The following is a 17,177-nucleotide window of genomic DNA, read 5'->3' as shown; positions in this document are numbered from 1 at the left end:
GTTGAATAAAAAATATTTGAAAATTAAAATATACTCATTCATTCATCTTTATACTAAGTAATTTGAATTTTTAATTATTAATTTAATTCTGAAACACCCAAAAGATACATGTTAATAGAAATAATTCGAAATTTGTATTAAAAAATTGTGTTATTGTCTTGCGCAACTACTGCATCCTCCAGGCATATTCATAGAAGGTTTAAGATCTAAACGACCTAGTTTCTTTGATGGTGGACGTGGTGGTCTAAAGAAAATATATTAAAAAAATGATAGAATTATTGTATATATTGACAATTATATTTGTAATTGAACTATTTACCCTGACCCTGGACGATAATTTCTTGTGTATCCGTTGCCATATTTAGTTGTGCCAGGATTTATTAATGTATAAAAACTAAAGAGAATTGTTTTCATAAGAATGATATAATATTTCAATTATTTAATAATAAAAAAACTGGATCACATAATACTCACAACATAACGATTCCAAATATCAAATTCGTAAAGAATCCAAATACTTTTCTGATACTCCAAGGCTCATTTTGGAGTAAACATCCATCTGTAATAAATGTTTATGCAATTAAGTAGGTTCATGTCAATTGTGAATTCATATAAAATTAAAAATTATCAATCTCTTTACCACCGGATATGTAAGTCATGATTATAAAACTGCGTGAATAATACGTTGAGTTTATAGTGCAATAATGATGGAATAATTTTTGTAAATATTGAGTTTGAATTATTAAAAAATTTTGATAATTAGTTAACCTCAAATTAATCAGTATATTATAATTTTTGACATTTTAATGCTCCAAATTTTTGGAGTTTGAAAGAAAAACAATTTGGGAATGACTGAATACGTATACATACAATAGTATACAACCTATAGTCAAAACATATATGGATATATACATATATATATATATATATATAACCTCAATTAATCAACAAAGTATAGAACTCGATCGTGCATGCCATATAATAGTTTTGATACCCAATAAAAGGATCATTATTATGACATATATATCAACGTCGAATAATACAAATACAAACATGTATGTATGGCATGCAAGCAAAGAAAAAATATTACAAATATATTTGATGCGTATTATATAGGAACGTGATTTATTTCGAAATTATTTCCATGCTGTAAATATAACTAGTTTTACTTCATTTTTTTATTTCTACTTCAATAAATGATGGGTATGTTCTACATTTATCGTATAATATAACTTGGAGAAACTGAATATTATTTATAATTTAATCATAATTTATTTTATCTATTTGTATTTCGTCAAGACAAATAATGATAAAATCAGATTCAATAAAAGAACAAATTATTAATTCAAATTTTAAATAAAATAGTTAAAAAAAAATTCAAATTTTTAATAATTTATGTAAATTATGATTCTAATTCAGTTAAATATTATAGACCAATGAATCGAGTAAGAATTAATTTTTTTTTTAGATAAAATGAGATCGTCTTCTATAACAGCTGTAACAATCGGTACTGGATCATTGGCCATTTTTATTTGGTGGTGGTTTTATAAGGGGAAAAAAGTACGACTACCAAATGAATGGTATAAAGTTGGCGAAATAAGCGATATTTTTGTTTTTCCCATTAAATCATTGGGGTGTGTTAATGTGACATCCGTTGAATGTACTATTTTAGGATGTAAAGTCTCTGAATGGATAAGAGATCGAACACTAATGGTCATTGACTTAAATAAAAAATTTGTAACTGCAAGAAAATATCCAAAAATGGTCCAAATATCTCCAAGTGTTACTGGGTCAGTATTGACTTTGGAAGCACCTGGAATGGTGAAGATCAGCACTGACTTAGCACAAGTTGGAAAAGTATTTAAATCAGAAGTCTGGGGCCAAAAAGTTCCAGCCTGTGATTGTGGTGATGAAATTGCACAGTGGCTATCTCGCTTTATTCTTGAACAAGATACTGGATTACGACTTGTATATTATCCACTAGATAAATCATCCAGAGATATTCGACCTAATAATCGTCTTTTTCCATTATTGAAAAGTGTTGATTCAGTAAGTATAAGACAATTTATTTCACATAGTATAAAATAATGTATGACTTCAAGACACTTCGAAGAAGAAACTAAAAATTTTTCTTCAAATCAAAGGGTGCATATCCGGATTGTACTTCTTATAATCTTATAAATGAAGCTTCTATTGCGGATTTGAATACAAAAGTAGAAGACCCAGTCACTCCTCTTCAATTTCGCCCTAATTTCGTGGTCAAAGGGCCTAAACCGCTTGAAGAAGACACTTGGGATTGGATAAAAATTGGTTCTGTGATTTTCAGGAATATTAAACCTTGCACTAGATGTATTTTTACTACAATAAATCCTAGTAATGGATGTAAACATCCTAAACAAGAACCTTTAAAAATTTTAAAAGAGTAAATATTAAATATTAAAATATTCCTAACATAATAAATAATTATAAAAAACATTCAACAATGATATCTAACTCTTTTGTTTTTTTTTCTTCAGATACAGACAAATAGAAAACCCAGAATTTCGTTCATCGGTAGGAGATAGTCCTGTAATGGGTATTCATCTGGGTTTAAAAGGACCAAATGGAATTGTAAAACTTGGTGATCCAGTATATCTTGGAAAATTTAGTGATGATTGATTTATTGCAATAATGATAAATGATGTAATCACATGTTTACTATCAAAAAGACATATATAAGGAATTATATCTATTATTCTAGTATATTTTCTTACATTTTTATCAGTTGTTAAAGCAAATATTAATGTAAAAAATATGTTTTATATAAAATATAAAATATAATATTTTACTAAAATATTTACACTGTAAATATATAAAAAACATATGATGAATTAAATAAATATGAATAATTCATAAAATGATTTTTATTTAAACATTTATATTTACACTACTAAATTATGAAAACAATTACATTTACTACGAGGCAATATCTCGTGGAATCAAGCAGTTCTCTTTAATATAATATCAATTATAAATTCTCAATTTGTTTTTTATTATAGATATATATATATATATGTTTAAAAGACAAAAAGAGAATTTATTGTGGCATATGAATCTCATCCTTAAATTTTTCTTATCTCTTTGCGTAAACATAATATATAAAATCACTTTTTCCCTTTATATTTGTATAATTTTCTAAATATTTACAGGCGTACATTTGACTTTCTATATTGTTTAACTTTTTCATGTCATACTGAAAAAAATTTCGGAGTTTCTCTATAACATAAGAGATCGATTCCACGCTTAGATGACTTCTAAGGAAATCATAATGGAAAGCAAGAGATTGAAAAACTCCGAACTAATCGGACGGAATCGAGTGTGAAGTAAAAAAACGATTTAAATATTTCAATTCTTTTCTCTATACAGTTACAGTTTGAAATATTGATTGTAATATTCACATTTGTTTTAGCATATTGTCGAATCCTAGGAACAAAGAGCGACATTATATATCGCTGAGCGTCGTACCTACGATTCCAATAATCTATTAACTTTCATTGTTCATTTTATTCCATGCTTTTTATCATTTGATGTCGATGAATTAGCGGTGTATCAGATGATCGATGTAATCAACCGTGCTTTGAAGTTAACAAAACGTTCACTGGTTGCAGCTAACCGCTGAAATAAATATTTTTTTCATTAGTTTTTTGTTTCTTATAATGAAATAAATACAATGTATACAGTATCGTTTGATAAATGTTAAATAACTTTAGAAAATACAACAACATTCTAATACTATTATTATTTTTTATTCTAGATATTTAACTGCATTGGACACTATTGGAGTTGATTATGTGTTATATGTACGTATATTATAATTGTGTTAGACCGTAAACACTTTCGAATATGCTATTCGTCTTCTATTCGTGATATGAAATTTAATGTATTATACATTAATGTTTGATTACGAAAAATCCATTTTTTAAACTAAACATTGCCAATAAAATTTTTGCTAATCCCATTTATATAAAAGATATTTTCTAAAAATATTTATAGCATTTTTTAATTGTTCCTTATTTAATGATTTATATTGCACTAATTAATTGTTGTTAAATACAATTTGAGAATTAATTTTCTAAGGAAAAAAAATGCAAATATTTATTAATGAATATAGTAATGAAAATACGTGTTATAAAAAAATCTTTTCTCAATAGTAAACACGTAGTAAAATTAGCATATTAATCTACTCTTGAACTTTTTTTTTATATTTTACACTTGAATTGAGTAATTAATTTATATAGCATTAAATAACACAAGGTTAAAACAGCTGTCGAACCTTTCTTTTTCTCTTGCATGTTAGTTTCTTAAAATCTGACTTACGTAACTTATTCCCTACTTTAAAGTGAGAGAGAAAGAAAGAAAAAAAAACCAACGAGCTATTTCGTAGAGAAAGTCGCGCCACAATTTTGCTTTCCATTGATTCGACTCGCCACTATCTCGTAATAATTCAATCTAGAACAACCGAGTGACATTATTTGTAAAAAAGAGACAACTAATTATTCAACCTTTTATAGACATTTAATTATTATTCAATAAAATAATAATGATTATTTATCTAATATAATTTTTACTTTTATATTCGATCCAAAATTATTTGGTCTATCAACATTATTTGAAAAATTGAAAAGAAAATGAATACATAATTTATTTCACGCTTAAAAAAAATTGATTTAAGATGTGAATCTTGAAATTAATTATTGTATTGTATAAAAGCATATATTAGCATTGTAGAAAGTTTTCGTTTTCAAGAATAAATTTAATGTGCATGTATAGGTAATCCCCAATCGTAACTTTTGAAAAGGAAATAAAAATTCAATATACGTTTTAATGTTTGAAACTTTATGACCATGGCTCCAATAGTGTTTTTTAAATTTTTTTTTATCAATTAATAAATTATGCAACGACTAAAAAAATTCTAAGACAGCATAAACTTTTACTGATGATAATTGGTTTCAAATGGATAATATTTATAATTAACACTGTGATCTAAAAATGATAAAATATTAATATAATAATAGACTATAGAGATGTATAACATTAATACATAATTTACTTACAAGTATGAGATCTTGAATTAGATTAGAAATACCCCTATTTGCAATAACAAAAAGCCTTGTAATTGGTCCTGGAACAGCTTCTTCAGTTCTTCCAGCTGAAGAACTACTATCGCTAGGTTGAGATCCACTTCCTGCCACCAACTGTAAAGTGTGTCACAGAATTAGTATAATAATCATTAAACACATATCTGACATCTAAAAGAGAGTGCAAGGATAATGCTAAAAACCAAAGGTTGAGGAAATTAAAATAGTAACAAATTAAATTAAAACTAAATACCCAAAAATTCAACAAAGTAAAAAAAATAAACGCAACGGCGTTCCATCTTAGTTCCCGTTGCATCCAGTCCCCCTCGATCCTGCCGCTAAATTCGTCGCAGGATCATATGGTCTTTTTTTTTTAAATTAATTATAACTATTTATTGTGCTTTTGTACGGTGATGAAAAATAGCACTAATATTTTTTTCAAGTGCTTATTTATCATTTCTATAAAATATTTTTACTTTTGTGCTTAATAATACAACGGACAATTAATAACTACACTACTTGACTTTGATATATCTATCAGGGATATTAATAGTGTTTATTACTATCCATTAAATAGGTTCGTCCTGGTGGTAATTCCGGTTAACGCGTAACTACATTACATATGCCAGTCTGATCGTCAGGATCTTTGGTTGGACGGCGCATTGGACGGGACGCGATTGCGGGAATATTTTTTTGTTTATTTTGTTTTTATTTAAAATGCCATGAGATACCCAAGTGACTTTGAATTAGAAATAGTGGATATTAAGTTTGTTAATATTTATTGGTTTTTTAAATGTAATTAGAGGAGGAACAATGTCAAATAAAAAACAACAGTTTATCAGGATATTAAACCAAGACGAACAAAAAAGTAAATAAATAAAACGAAAGCAAACCAATGTGCAGGTGTCACGCAATGTGTAAGCGTAAACATAAGTGTAAATTAGCATGGAAAACGTGAAATAATTAAGAAGGTAATAACCAAATTTTTATCAAAATTCCATGAGATTATTACTGATATATTTATTTAAAATAATTGGATGCATTATTTTAAATAAATTAATATTTTGTTAAATTTATGGTTGACAAGAAAGTTAATTTAATTATATTAAAGCTGAGCTTTTTTAACCTCAAATCATCCCAAATTTTTCATGTCAAATTATGCGTTTTTTATCTATTTTTTTTATATAAAAATTATTTAGAGATGTTGAAGAAAATGATATATAGTGAGAAAGACAAAGTTTGATAGTGTAAGTGCAGTAATGATTGCATAATAAATTATTTTTTAGTGGAAGGCTCATGACAAGGACGCCCGCCATGACACCTCAGAAATCACTAAAAAAAATTAATTATAATATGATAATTACTGCACTTACACTACTAAACTCTATCTTCCCTTCTGAATGCTATTTTTCTCTACATTTAAAAATAATTTTTACATAAAAAAAAACAAATAAAAAAAACATAATCCGACGAGAAAAATTTGAGGTGATTTGAGGTTAAGAAAGTCCAGCCTTAAATAGTTATTAATATTTAAAGTGATAAAAAAAAGGAAAAACAAAAATTTGTTTAAAATAAAAAAAAAACTAAAAAGCCAATTGGAAAATAAGAGTAAAAATGAAAGAGGTTGATGGTTGTCGGAAGGAGATGGCGTACCGATGGTTGCGTGCCAGTTCCGGACGCAGGGGTTGCTTGGGTGGCGGTTGCGGGTGCGGCTGTAGAAGCAGCACTCGCTGCGGGTGTAGGGGACGGACCTAGGTCACGCGAAGCGCTTAGACCTAGACCGAGACTTTGTGTGCCGGCTACCACACGGTAAACCGTCCCAGCCGCTCTTGCCGCCCCGTCTGCTGCTTGCTGAGAAGACACAGACCAGTATTTTTTTAATTTTTTCTCTTTTTCGTTAACTTTCTCTTCATTTAAATATTTCTCCATTAACCTAGACTCTAAAATAGATCTTTCCCATTGTATTGTTTGTTAATTGGTGACAGAAGGAATTCACTGGAAATTATTGGATTCATCGAAAGCGCATATATTTATTTAACTATTTGTTTAACATTAATTTCTTTTATAGTTGTCAAATTGAAGACCTATTAATGTTTTCTAATTTTAAAATCTACTTGACATGAAACAGAAAAATTATTATGTTTTTTCTCTTGAGCGAAAATCAATTTTTTAATTAAATATATATTTATATATTTAACTTAATAAATGATAATATCCATTAAATATATATTAATAATAATTGCACATTAACTGAATATGAAAAAAAAATGAAATTAAATTAAATGATCATGCTAATCAAGACTTACTCTTATAATGTCAAAGAGAAAGTTTCCAGAGCCGCCTCCACTGCCTCCACCTGATGCTAAATTACTACTTCCGAAGCCAAAATTCAGGAATCTTTTGTTCCTGTTCTCGTCGTCGTCTGTAACTTGAATTTCTTCCAATGGAGCTAATCCCGGTTCTGATGCTTCGTTTATTGAATCTGTTTGACTGTTTCCAAATTGAACTTTGATTTCGTTCTTCTGTGATTCCGCGACGTCTCCGTCTGATACTTGATTTTCCGCTTCGGGGTTTACGTCCTAAGAAGCATAAAAATTCTTCATTAAATTACTACATTATTATTATCATCATTTATCAAAGGATTAATTAAATATTAGATTATAATTCATATTCAATGTTACATAAATTCTATAACTAAAATGTATATTAATAAATGTAAATGATTTAGATGATTGTTAAGTATCAAGGTGGTCCGGTTGATGCGGACTTAGTTGACTGGAGACCTTCTTAAGTGACCTTAATGTAAAAGCAAGGAAACGTCGCCGGATCGTCTAAGGATCTTTTGTTGACAAATCATTTTTCGATTAAATTAGAAAGTAAAGATAAGAGGTAGAATGAGACCAAAAATAATTCTTGAGCGAAGGTAAAACGATGAAGAAATAATCTCAGTGATTTTGTGGAAAAACATTGGACCTTCTGTATCGTTTAGAGTTTCATCCGTAGTAGAAGAATTCTGTGTAAATAATTTAGTCGAAGAAGTTGATGTATCTATTGAATTCAATGTTGATAAATCTTCTGGTATAGGAATAGACACTCGAGATTTATTTTGCTGTGAATCAGTATTAAAATCATCGTCATCATCATCATCAAACTCTCCATCTGGAGGTGCAGCTATTGTCACAGTTGATCCATCATCTTTATCCCTTGGACTATCATTGCCATTTCCATTACCAAATGCTCCACCGCCCAAAAAACCTCGTAAAACAGTTGGTCCAAGTGCTCGTATGATCTCAGACACTATCATGTTGACTTTATCATCAATTATCTACAAAGATTTTTTATTTAATTTTCTCAAGTATTATATATGTTTGTTAGAGTTTATCCAAATTTTATTATGCAAATTATACCGTAGGTAGTATCTAAAATTACTATCTAATCAATAGTTTTATATTTAATTTAATCCAAGTTTAACATAAATTATCATCTAAGACTCTAAAAATGAATCAAAAAAACATCAACTATTTTCCTGTTTCATATTTAGAGATCTATTAGCTGAATTTTTTGGTTTATATTACAAAATGTGAGCATATTTTCTCTTTCATCAAAAAAAAAAGACTGAAAAATAAATATATATCAATTATTAAGTAATAAAGATTTTTATATATACAATAAAAAAAGAAGTAGATCATAACTTTTAATAGTTTTAAAAATTTTTTTCACACAAAACTAAGTAATAATAGTAAAGGAAAAAATGTACAATTTTATCACATACTTTATGAGCAAAAAAACACTTGCTTTTTCTTCAAGAAATATAATTGCTTGAGCATGCATTTCGTTACGCTTTTTGAACTCACGAGATGTGTGCTATATAGTATATACCAGCAAAGAGTAAAAAGCGGAAGTATAATAAACGAAAAGAAGAGTGCCCTTCCTGTCTTGTAAACAATCTAATAATACAATATTTTCGCGTGATGAGAATTTTGCACTTAGAAATAATCTTAATAGTTTCATTATCTTCAATAAATATTATTAATATTTATATTTTAAATGGCGATAATTAATTTTATCTTACTTTAGTAATATCCGGAAAGAATTGACGTAATACACCAATAGTCCTTTTGCCTCTGAGTGCTGGATCTTCATCTTTATCAGTGACTACGACATGTTCCAATGTCTATGATGATAATAGAAAAAGCAAAAAATCATTTATTTTTATTCAAATTTATCAATTATCTATAAATTATAATATTTAATTATAAATCAAAATTCATACCGATATAATTATTTATTCATTTATAAAGTATCTTTAAATAGATTGCCAATATTGGCTACTCATGTTATTAGAAGTGTTAAAATTAATAATACATTTTGTTTTTTTCTTGAAATCAATAGTTGAGATAAACTTATTAAAATAATTGCTGTAGTTTGAAAAGTAATTGCAATATTACATACACACTTAATTGTGCAAAGTAATAATATTTAAAAAAAAATTCCATCTAGTATAGGTTATGATTTATTTAATTTGATCTAATAATTGATCTGGAGTAATTGTATCATAATTAAATGAACTTTTAAAGCTTCATATATTTGGATTTGATTTTTTTCAATAAAAATTGATTATAAATAATGCGGATACTATGAGATAAATATTTCTTGAGAATTTTTATGAAGAAGAGAAAGAGATGTTTCATGAACTTTCCACTGGTTAGTACCGATCGAGCGAAGAAAGTGTCCAGTTGGCAGGTAATTCAGCGAGTATTTCAAGTGAAAGTGCAACAGCCATATAGGAACATACCAATACACATAAGAATATGATCCCACTCATCTCATTAGTTCGTACAAATTTCATTGTGGCTTGAAGGCCGTGTAAATTATGCGTTTGTATAACTGCAAAAGCTTTTATGCAACTGTAAAGCGTATCTAAGAAAATACTTCCGTCATTAATAAACATTGAATCATGATAGGATGTATTTTTAAAATTATTATTCACTCTATCACAATTTTTTCTTTTTTTTCATCTAATAATTAAATTAATTTTTTATTTTGAAATGACTTTGAAGAAATTTTATTATTTACATAATAACTCATGATAAATCTTGAAGTCTTAACATAGTATAACTATTTTTTTACAATGTTAAAAGTGGCAATATTGAACAAAGTGAAAGAAAGAGTGCAAATTAATATAAGTAGAGATTGTTAAACCAGAGAAAAATGTAGTATGTACATATATGAAAGATGAAAGACAAAACATTGAGATAATCCTTGTTTACAACACGTGAAATTCAACATGAGTTGATATTATACATAAACTACTTTCCACATGAGGATATAAAATAATAGTAATTGACTTTTGTATTTTTGTTTCATCTTGAGAGGTTGTTATTCAATGTCAATTTTAAACTACAATGTTGATAACATAATTATATTTTACTCAATGAAAGTTTTTTGATTGATAGTATTGATAATCAAATGATTCATTATTAATTTCAATAATAATAGGTCAATGATTTTTGTTTGTTATTCTAGCAATTCAGATCAAGGCTTGATAATCATCATCATATCATCTTGATGACGCTAGGAATTTCTTATTATGATAAAACTCAACATAATTAAATAATTTAATAATTCAATTACACTCACCTTTGATCGTAGACCTTCATTCTTAGAGATGGGATGTGTGTTGATTAAGGTTACTAAATATGTAATAATTATTATTGATGTTATTATTTTCATTGTCTTCAACTTTTTTGTCTTTTTTTTTCAGATTATCAATTACACACCACTGTGAACAAGTTAAATATTCAATTAACAATCAAATTTGTATGGCTAATGAGAAGATTATTAAATGAGAATGTAAACAAGGGAATGAATTAGATGATGACAAAAAGCTATAAGAGCAAAAAGGAGAGGTTCACCTTTCTCGAGCACGAACCCAAGACTCACTTTCGTTTAGACGAAACGAAAGTTAAGAAGTTGATTTACAAGCACGTCATTCTCGTTTTTTATATATATATATATATATTTACATATTTTTTTGTTTTTTTTCTTTTTTTCTTTTTTGATTGCTAAATATTATACCTTCATAAACGTTTTTGAATGAAAAATTACATAAAGTGAAAGGACCTGCACTTGAAATAGTTCAATATGTAATGCAAAATTATATAGAAAAAAATCTTACACAATTGGGGCTATAATTAAATATCTTTAATATGCCCCTCCCCACCTCCCCTTTATATGGATAATCTATGAGGTTAATTATTAAGGGGTAATTTGGATTCAACACGCAGGGCGATTTGTCTGCAAATATCGAGGTTACTAATCCTGTTACTTTTCAGTTGAAGGCCGAATATTTTTTAGCTACTCCAAAAATTTTATTTTATCAATTAAAAAATATGATTCAGGTTTTTTTTTCCTTGTTCTACTTTTTTTTTTTTTTTATAATAAAATAATTATTAAATAAAAAATATTAATAATATATTTATCAATGTCAATATAATTAATAGTGAATAATTGTCACTGTCATTGATTTGAAAAAAAAAAAAAATCAAAACTCACTGATTGATTTCACAATAAAATATTATTCAACGAATAAAAATTTTTTGATTTCACTGCAATTTTTAATAATTTCACTTGATTATAAATTTAAATTAATTATAATTTATGTTGATTGATTATTTTATGATATTAATCAAGAATACAAAATAGATATTTTTTGTTTTAATATCAACTCACCACACATAAATTTCAAAACTCAAAAATTCATAGAACATTAATGAATAATCGTCAAACTTGCGTGGAGCTCACACAGCTCCTCGTGATTGTCTGTATAGAATCGCTTAGTGAACGGCTTTTATTACCAGAAGAAGTTGCGACCACCACCTTCTTCATTCTTCCACAGTACATTCAAATCTATAACCGAACATTTAGTAGTTGAAAGAGAGAAAAAAGGAAAAAAAAAAACCTGAAATATGATAATGATGAAAGAAATTTTTCATTTTTTAAAATTAAATAAATATAAAATAATTAATAGACATTTAATCAAGCTTATTAGCACATTATTATATCTGTTCTTACATGAATTTCCTCTTCTTAATTTAAGAATTGCGTGTCTTATATTGTTGTCATATCGACAAAGTGGAACAATAATTGTTTTCCTGTTACCATTGAATATTTACGTGAACACAAAACATGTCCAAGTAGCGTTTTATGTTTTCTAATAGTGAGAAAGTTCTTTAACAAGGCATTCTATTGCTGACAATTTGAAATTCATGGACCGTTTTGTTGACTGTCACAAGTCAACATCTCAATGCCGTTGTCAAATCTTTGCAGATCTCTCCGATTTCATGAGAAAAATTGCGATATCAATAGATATCTATTATTGCATTAGAACTCGTTCAATAGAAATATTTAGCAATAATTACAATACACAAAAAAAAAATACTAAATTACTCTTATGTAAATATTTTATGTTTATTTCAATAAATTTTATTGCTTCTAATAATTTTTAAATATATAATTAAAATCTTTCAACAGTCATAAATTCGTAATGTATTTATAAATGAAAAAAAGTATAAAAAAAATTTATTAAAAATGATTATTAATATATTTCTTTAATTATTACATGTATAGATATATAGATAATTTTACAAATCACTCTGAGAGCAATGCGCCGTAAATTATTCAATCTTCAACTTCACTGCTTGCTGAAGCAGATTTCTCGATGCACCGCAAAAACGGAAGTTTTTTCTCTATAAAAAGTATTAAAAAATTTCTCGAATTCTTGATATGATAGATTTGGTTTTTATAAATGAAAGTCACTTGAATGATGATTCATCTAAAGAAAGATTCATTTTAAAATATTTCATTTTTTATATATTTTTTTTAATTTTCTAAAATTAATTATTAATTATATAAATTAATAATAAATTACTCTATACAAGTTTTTTTTATATAATAAATTTGTGTTTATTCATGTACAGTAAATATGATAACTTAAATAACTTTGGCTTAAAAAATTTATCAATATTATATATTATATATTACTCTCACATACATTCACTGGCACAGAATATTATAAAAAAAAAATTAATTGCTTGGTTCTTCAATTTATATTAATAAACAAATAATTCAATGGCAAACTTGTTAATACAAGAATCTCGTAATGTAACAATATTATTTTATATACAAAAGATAATTTATTGCAAACGAAACAATTTCATTTATTAGCATAATTAATGAGCTATAAAATATTGTTCATATTTATGCTAATTTTCTATTTATTATAAATCAATCGTTTGTTCTATGCCTAAATTTTGGAATTTTTTATACATTTAACTTTTTTCTTTATCCATTGGAAGAATTTTTAAACAAACAGTATAAAATATTCATTTTTAAAAATTTATTTTGGATAAACCCGATGCTATGTAGAATGTATTTATATAAATTAAATCTTATTCAGTATTATCAATGATTTATATAAATTATAGTTCTAAAGTATGCAAATAATAAAATTTCAATAAAAATACTCATCATGCAACAGATTCTTCAGTAATCGAAGTCTCGTGGATCCCATATGCTGGGATCCACGCGCGTTCCTAGCTGACATTAGTATCGTAACTCTTGTAACTGTGGGAAGATCGTTTGTATTTAACGGTGCAAAACAAAATCATACTTGTTACAAGACCAAAGAGTTGTAAAAATCCGACAATTAATCCTAATGTTCCTAGTACATGAAGTCTTGAAATGATCCAAACTTGAATTGCAGAAGCACATCCTTCTTTGTACCAAAATTCTTTATTTCGTCCTTCCAAGTCCAATCTACCACAGTATCTAGTTCTCTTAATACAACAAGAATCTGGTACTCTATCTTCTGATGGCCATGCATCTATTTGAAACCAATCAGTATAATCTCTCACGCCGCAACAATGTAACTAAAATATATTTAAAAATTTAAATAGGCAAAATAATTAAAAAATAATAAAAATAAATAGATTTTACCCCTTGGTGAATAGAATCCCACAATGTAGGAAGTGTTCCTGGTTCTCTAGTAACATTATAATATTTATTTATTCCAACTAAAAGTTCTTCTTGTATACTTCTTGACATGTGCTCTCGGAAGATAAAAGAAAGAGCGCCAATCATAAATTCAGCCAGGAACAACATAATAACTAAACTGAAATACTAAATAAATTTTTAATTAAAAAATTATACTATCAAATAAATAACTGTCATATTACTAAATAATATTTTATTTAACTAATAACTTACTGTTATAAGCATAAATCTTGATTGAAACCATGCTCCACAGCATCCAAAGAATGCTACGACAAAGGTTACACAACCGATCACCAAGAAAACTGAATCAATTGATGTGAAATTATATTGAGGTACCAAATTTGCTAATCCAACACTCGTTAAACGTAGCCAAAGTGTAACTCCTAGTATACCGCATGCTGATAACTGTGAAATGACAAACTCAAATTACTAAATAATATAATAATTACTTATTATTATTTATATAATTATCTATCATTTAAATATTAACATTAATAGAAATAAATAAAGTATAAATATTAACCATTAAATTTAATTCAATTCATACTTGAATTAAAAAATCTTAACTGTTAATATAGTTCATGATTATTCTAGTGAATAATTATTTGTCTTATTTAATTAATTAATAAAAATAAATAGATATGAAGTAAATAAAATAAATCTTACCCAAACAAGAACATTTAGAGAACAAAATATATGCCTAATACATGTATATCCTGTGCGACTCATTGTGAAATCATCAAGTATTTATTTGATTAACTTAATTACTCCTGTAAATAAACAAACAATGATATTAGATTAATAAATAAACAGATAATGATATGATTAAAATGACAACACTTACTATTTGCAATGAAATCAATATTACTTTATGAATTCAAAAAATGATTATTTGATCAAGTAAAACTAGTTCTTTTAGTAAATAAGTGCCGTTGTAGTCTAGTCAAGCATGAGTTTGAGGTCTTCTAGGTCTCTCATATAACGGGATCCATAGCAAAACTATCACAAACTTTTATTTACTATATACTTTTTTTAAATTCTTTACTATCAAATTTTTATGTCATTCAGATTATCTTTCATTACATCAACTGTATACACACACACTCCAGGTTATATTTTTTTTCGTTCATAAACTACCTTTCATCAAATATAATTTATTTATCAAATTTCAATAGTAACTTGATTTGATGGCAATCATTAGAAGTATACATATGTCAATTCACTTGCACAAAAAAAAAAATTCCAATAAATTATAATATTTTTTTTCTACTGTTATAGTGTGATTTATTTAATTTTATAGACAAAATTGAGATGTAAATAATTTTTATTCAATGTTGTAGATATTTATTGAAAGACAGCCAATAAAATTGCGCTTTTTAGAATTCAGTTTAGCCTTTGATGGAAAAGCGTATTGAAGCAAGCAAAGTAGTACTCATATTTAAGAGAATTGTGATGGTAAAATTACAGATGAGTAGCGGTAAATCATCATTGACATTTCTTTCACGTCCCATCAGATTGAAAATAAGTCATACAAGGCTAGTAAATTCAAGCTAATATGATAATAGCTGGATTAAAATAATTTTTTGTCATTTATTTTATCTTCTAATGAATACATTATTTAGATATTAATTAAAAAAAAAAAAAAAAACTTGGAATAGAAATATTTTCAATCAACTATTTTTCATAAAAAATATTGGAATAATTTAAAACTCAAGATCAATTTAAAATTAGATTTTTTTTGTTCAATTCTATCGAATGAAAGCAAAAAATAGCTGGGTTAAGTTTTGGATAAAAAAATGGTAAAAAATGTAAAATGATGATAAAAACAATAGGAATATAATAGTTTAACAATGGCGTAGGTGCATTTGCACGCATTATGTTTGAAGGTTCCCCATGACTTCCTGCCAATTGCCGGTAATTTTCAATCATCTACGAACCCTACACGTAACGCCTCAATGTTCATCTCTATCACCAACCTGATTTATCAAATATTACCGAGATTAATACGTCCCATTTGGCGTTGCTTGAATTTCCCACGTCGTGAGATAGCATTATTTCAATAGTAACATCACGATATTTAACATATATTAAAACATCAAATATGTTTTTTATATTCTAATTCAAAATGATTGAATATTTATGCTAATCAAGGTATCCAATTAGGTATAAGGAATTTGATGAGGTACTTTTTTTTTACCAACTATGATGAAGATTATTATTCATGAGAACTTATGATTGGATTATTGAAAAAAAAAATATATTTTTAAAATAAATATTACAAAGTACCAAAAGAAAATATTTAACAAAAAAAAAAAATGAGCAATGATTTTATAATGTTACTTTAAATTGCGATAAGTATTTCAATCATTTATTCAGTGTAGTATTATTCAATCAATTTAATTCAATTATCAAAGCAATTTTACAAAAAAAAAAACGAACTATGAGTTTCTAAGATCTTCATTATGATTTTATCTTTCAATAATTGTTTTCTAAATAATCATTTTATTATTTATTGACAGAAAAAAATAAATGACATAATATAATCTTACTATTCAATCAAAAATAATTATTTTCCCATTTTTTCTAATATTTTTTTTATATTTTTAGTAACTAATTAATGAAAATATGTATGTTAATCATATTCGAGTGTTTATAAATGCGTATTAAACTTACCTTATTTATAAAATTTATTTTAAACTGTTATTTTCATCAATAAATACTTGTAGATAACAACAATTAAAAAATCGCGCTGGTTAAAGTCAACGCGGTGAATTAATATTAACTGCGCTAACGCTTGTGTCCAATGTAAATTCTGTAGATCCTCAAACTTTACAAGTAACAATTGTAGTGACAATAACTAGAGTCCCCAACGATATTTCCAGGGATTTTAGCAGCAGTAGCAGCGGCAGTTTCTCTGGATCAGTCCAGTATGAACTGAAAGTTCAATTGAACTATTAGCTCCATCTTCTTGTACTGAAATGCACTTTATTTTAATCTCTTGGAGCT

The 17,177-nt window shown here is 26.7% G+C and overlaps 4 protein-coding genes and 1 long non-coding RNA gene across 10 annotated transcripts; 2 read left to right on the top strand and 3 right to left on the bottom strand.

Moving 5' to 3' along the window:
* Positions 1–41: 41 nt before the first annotated feature.
* Positions 42–869, bottom strand: LOC118071680 (selenoprotein K). The gene is made up of 4 exons (XM_035090988.1): positions 641–869; positions 475–559; positions 320–394; positions 42–244 (listed from the first exon to the last, which is right to left on the bottom strand). The coding sequence occupies exons 1-4, from the start codon at positions 657–659 to the stop codon at positions 151–153; spliced, it is 273 nt and encodes a 90-aa protein (XP_034946879.1). The 5' UTR covers positions 660–869; the 3' UTR covers positions 42–150.
* Positions 870–991: 122 nt separating this feature from the next.
* LOC118071677 (mitochondrial amidoxime reducing component 2-like) lies at positions 992–2,783 on the top strand. The gene is made up of 4 exons (XM_035090986.1): positions 992–1,203; positions 1,469–2,049; positions 2,145–2,422; positions 2,517–2,783. Exons 1-4 carry the CDS (start codon positions 1,197–1,199, stop codon positions 2,656–2,658), a joined length of 1,008 nt encoding a protein of 335 aa, XP_034946877.1. The 5' UTR covers positions 992–1,196; the 3' UTR covers positions 2,659–2,783.
* A 185-nt stretch (positions 2,784–2,968) lies between these two features.
* On the bottom strand, positions 2,969–11,932 carry LOC118072016 (uncharacterized). 5 transcript variants are annotated; one of them, XM_035091567.1, is made up of 7 exons: positions 11,850–11,932; positions 10,758–10,899; positions 9,190–9,291; positions 7,424–7,696; positions 6,771–6,968; positions 5,094–5,234; positions 2,969–3,654 (listed from the first exon to the last, which is right to left on the bottom strand). In XM_035091567.1, exons 2-7 carry the CDS (start codon positions 10,848–10,850, stop codon positions 3,589–3,591), a joined length of 873 nt encoding a protein of 290 aa, XP_034947458.1. In that variant the 5' UTR covers positions 10,851–10,899; positions 11,850–11,932; the 3' UTR covers positions 2,969–3,588. The 5 variants fall into 5 exon arrangements, 3 of the variants coding, with proteins under 3 accessions (XP_034947458.1, XP_034947459.1, XP_034947460.1); XM_035091568.1 differs by lacking the exon at positions 11,850–11,932 and adding an exon at positions 11,033–11,043; XM_035091569.1 differs by lacking the exon at positions 6,771–6,968.
* Positions 5,728–11,513, top strand: LOC118072017 (uncharacterized). The gene is made up of 3 exons (XR_004690967.1): positions 5,728–6,088; positions 10,644–10,806; positions 10,882–11,513. It is a non-coding gene; the product is annotated as an uncharacterized lncRNA (long non-coding RNA).
* Positions 11,933–13,415: 1,483 nt separating the features above from the next.
* Tsp5D (Tetraspanin 5D) lies at positions 13,416–17,122 on the bottom strand. Of its 2 annotated transcripts, none has more exons than XM_035091351.1 (5): positions 16,845–17,122; positions 14,838–14,941; positions 14,385–14,576; positions 14,115–14,297; positions 13,416–14,047 (listed from the first exon to the last, which is right to left on the bottom strand). In XM_035091351.1, exons 2-5 carry the CDS (start codon positions 14,898–14,900, stop codon positions 13,712–13,714), a joined length of 774 nt encoding a protein of 257 aa, XP_034947242.1. In that variant the 5' UTR covers positions 14,901–14,941; positions 16,845–17,122; the 3' UTR covers positions 13,416–13,711. The 2 variants fall into 2 exon arrangements, with proteins under 2 accessions (XP_034947242.1, XP_034947243.1); XM_035091352.1 differs by lacking the exon at positions 16,845–17,122 and adding an exon at positions 15,016–15,616.
* Between the last annotated feature and the right edge of the window lie 55 nt (positions 17,123–17,177).

This window comes from Chelonus insularis, unplaced genomic scaffold (assembly GCF_013357705.1).
Source record: "Chelonus insularis isolate UGA/USDA-ARS -01 unplaced genomic scaffold, ASM1335770v1 contig_88_pilon, whole genome shotgun sequence".
Classification (NCBI taxonomy): Eukaryota; Metazoa; Arthropoda; class Insecta; order Hymenoptera; family Braconidae; genus Chelonus; species Chelonus insularis.
This window is presented reverse-complemented; position numbering and strand designations above follow the sequence as displayed.